Source organism: Gekko japonicus, unplaced genomic scaffold, assembly GCF_001447785.1.
Source record: "Gekko japonicus isolate JY-2015 unplaced genomic scaffold, Gekko_japonicus_V1.1 scaffold22917, whole genome shotgun sequence".
In the NCBI taxonomy this organism is placed as follows: Eukaryota; Metazoa; Chordata; class Lepidosauria; order Squamata; family Gekkonidae; genus Gekko; species Gekko japonicus.
The window spans coordinates 1-1,529 of record NW_015182799.1 but is presented as its reverse complement, the minus strand read 5'-3'; the positions used below and the strand labels follow the sequence as shown (position 1 = coordinate 1,529).

Sequence of the window (1,529 nt, the reverse complement as noted above, 5' to 3'; positions counted from 1 at the left end):
ATTTGAATGGTCCAAGCCACGCCCCCCCAAGACAGCTAACAACCAATCACAATGTGTACCTAACAGCCAATGAGTGTTGTTCCCTCCAGAACCATTCCCACGCTCTGATTGGCCCACTGTGCAACGCAGCCAATCAGAACGTGCACTTTAGAATACCAGGCTTCTATGGAGCCTCGTCAGAAGCTCAGGCATACTTGCAGCATTACAGTGTAAGAATGTAATACATCACCTTTGCCGGCTTGGGACCAATGGGGTTCGTTCCCGCCAGAATCAGAGTCCCCTGGATTGGTCTGCCTCGCACAGGGACCAATCCGACAGCCGGGTCTACAATACCTTGGTGTCTATGGAGCTTGTGCCTGAAGCTCCAGCCTAATATCATATAGATATCCTAGGCAGGTGCGTGTAAATGCATAATCTCCTGTCCGTACATAACAGGCCCCCTCGAGGGGACCAACCACGCGCCTCTCTTCCTCTTGCAGGGAGCCCCTTCCGTGTTCCCGTCAAGGACGTGGTGGACCCCGGCAAGGTGAAGTGTTCCGGCCCCGGGCTGGGTGCTGGCGTGAGAGCTCGCGTCCCCCAGACCTTCACTGTGGACTGCAGCAAGGCTGGACTCGCCCCTCTGGAGGTGATGGTCTTGGGACCCTCAGGTACGGCAATGGAACAGGCTGGCCTTCTGCGCAGATTATCCTTTTTCCTTTTCGGTACGGCCCAGGTTTAGCACGACCCTGAAGTTTGACGGGTGCAGCGGTGGGACTAGGATCTAGGGTAGTGATGGCGAGCCTTTTAGAGACCGAGTTCCCAAACTGCGACCCAAAACCCATGTATTTATCGCAAAGTGCCAATGCGGCAATTTAACCTGGATACTGAGGTTTTACTTTAGAAAAAACAACCCATACATTAACTTAAGATGATCCAAACATAGTAAGGAAAGCAATCCCAAGTGCTTTCATTTACTTAACATTATTTGGCAGAGAATTCAACACTTTAATGATGGTCTGGGCCTGGCTGGGGCGATGGTACGCATGCCCACTGAGAGGGCTTTGAGTGCCACCTCTGGCACCCGTGCCATAGGTTCGCCACCACTGATCTAGGGGGCCTGAGTTCAAATCCCGTTCAGCTAGACAGCTCGTAGGGCGACCATGGATCAGGCACTCTCTCTTGGCCCGAGCTTACCTGACGGGGGGGCACCAGATTTCAGGGGTACCTGAAGTTGGGTGGAGGGGCGGGATACTCTGAGGCTGTGCCCTTGAGGGGTACTGACAGCAATCCAGGGGCAAAGGTGTGTTTCCTTCCCTTTCTGTGAGCCTATTTCCTGCCTCCCCAGGGATGGCCGAGCCAGTGGAAGTGCGTGACAACGGGGACGGCACTCACACGGTCAACTACACCCCCGCCACAGACGGGCCATACACGGTGTCTGTCAAGTACGCCGGGCAAGAAGTTCCCCGCAGGTAAGCAGTGGGGGGTTCCTTTAATGGTGCAGCGAGGGAGAGATTCCCCTTCGCAACTGGTGACCAATGCTCCCTCTAAGC

At 54.7% G+C, this 1,529-nt stretch overlaps 1 protein-coding gene across 1 annotated transcript; it reads left to right on the top strand.

Annotated features, from left to right (window-relative positions):
- Positions 1-479: 479 nt before the first annotated feature.
- On the top strand, positions 480-1,448 carry LOC107124940 (filamin-C-like; the record flags this gene model as incomplete). The annotated part of the gene is made up of 2 exons (XM_015428429.1): positions 480-647; positions 1,325-1,448. Coding segments are annotated over 2 exons (292 nt in total), but the record flags the coding sequence as incomplete, so codon positions are not given.
- Positions 1,449-1,529: the final 81 nt, after the last annotated feature.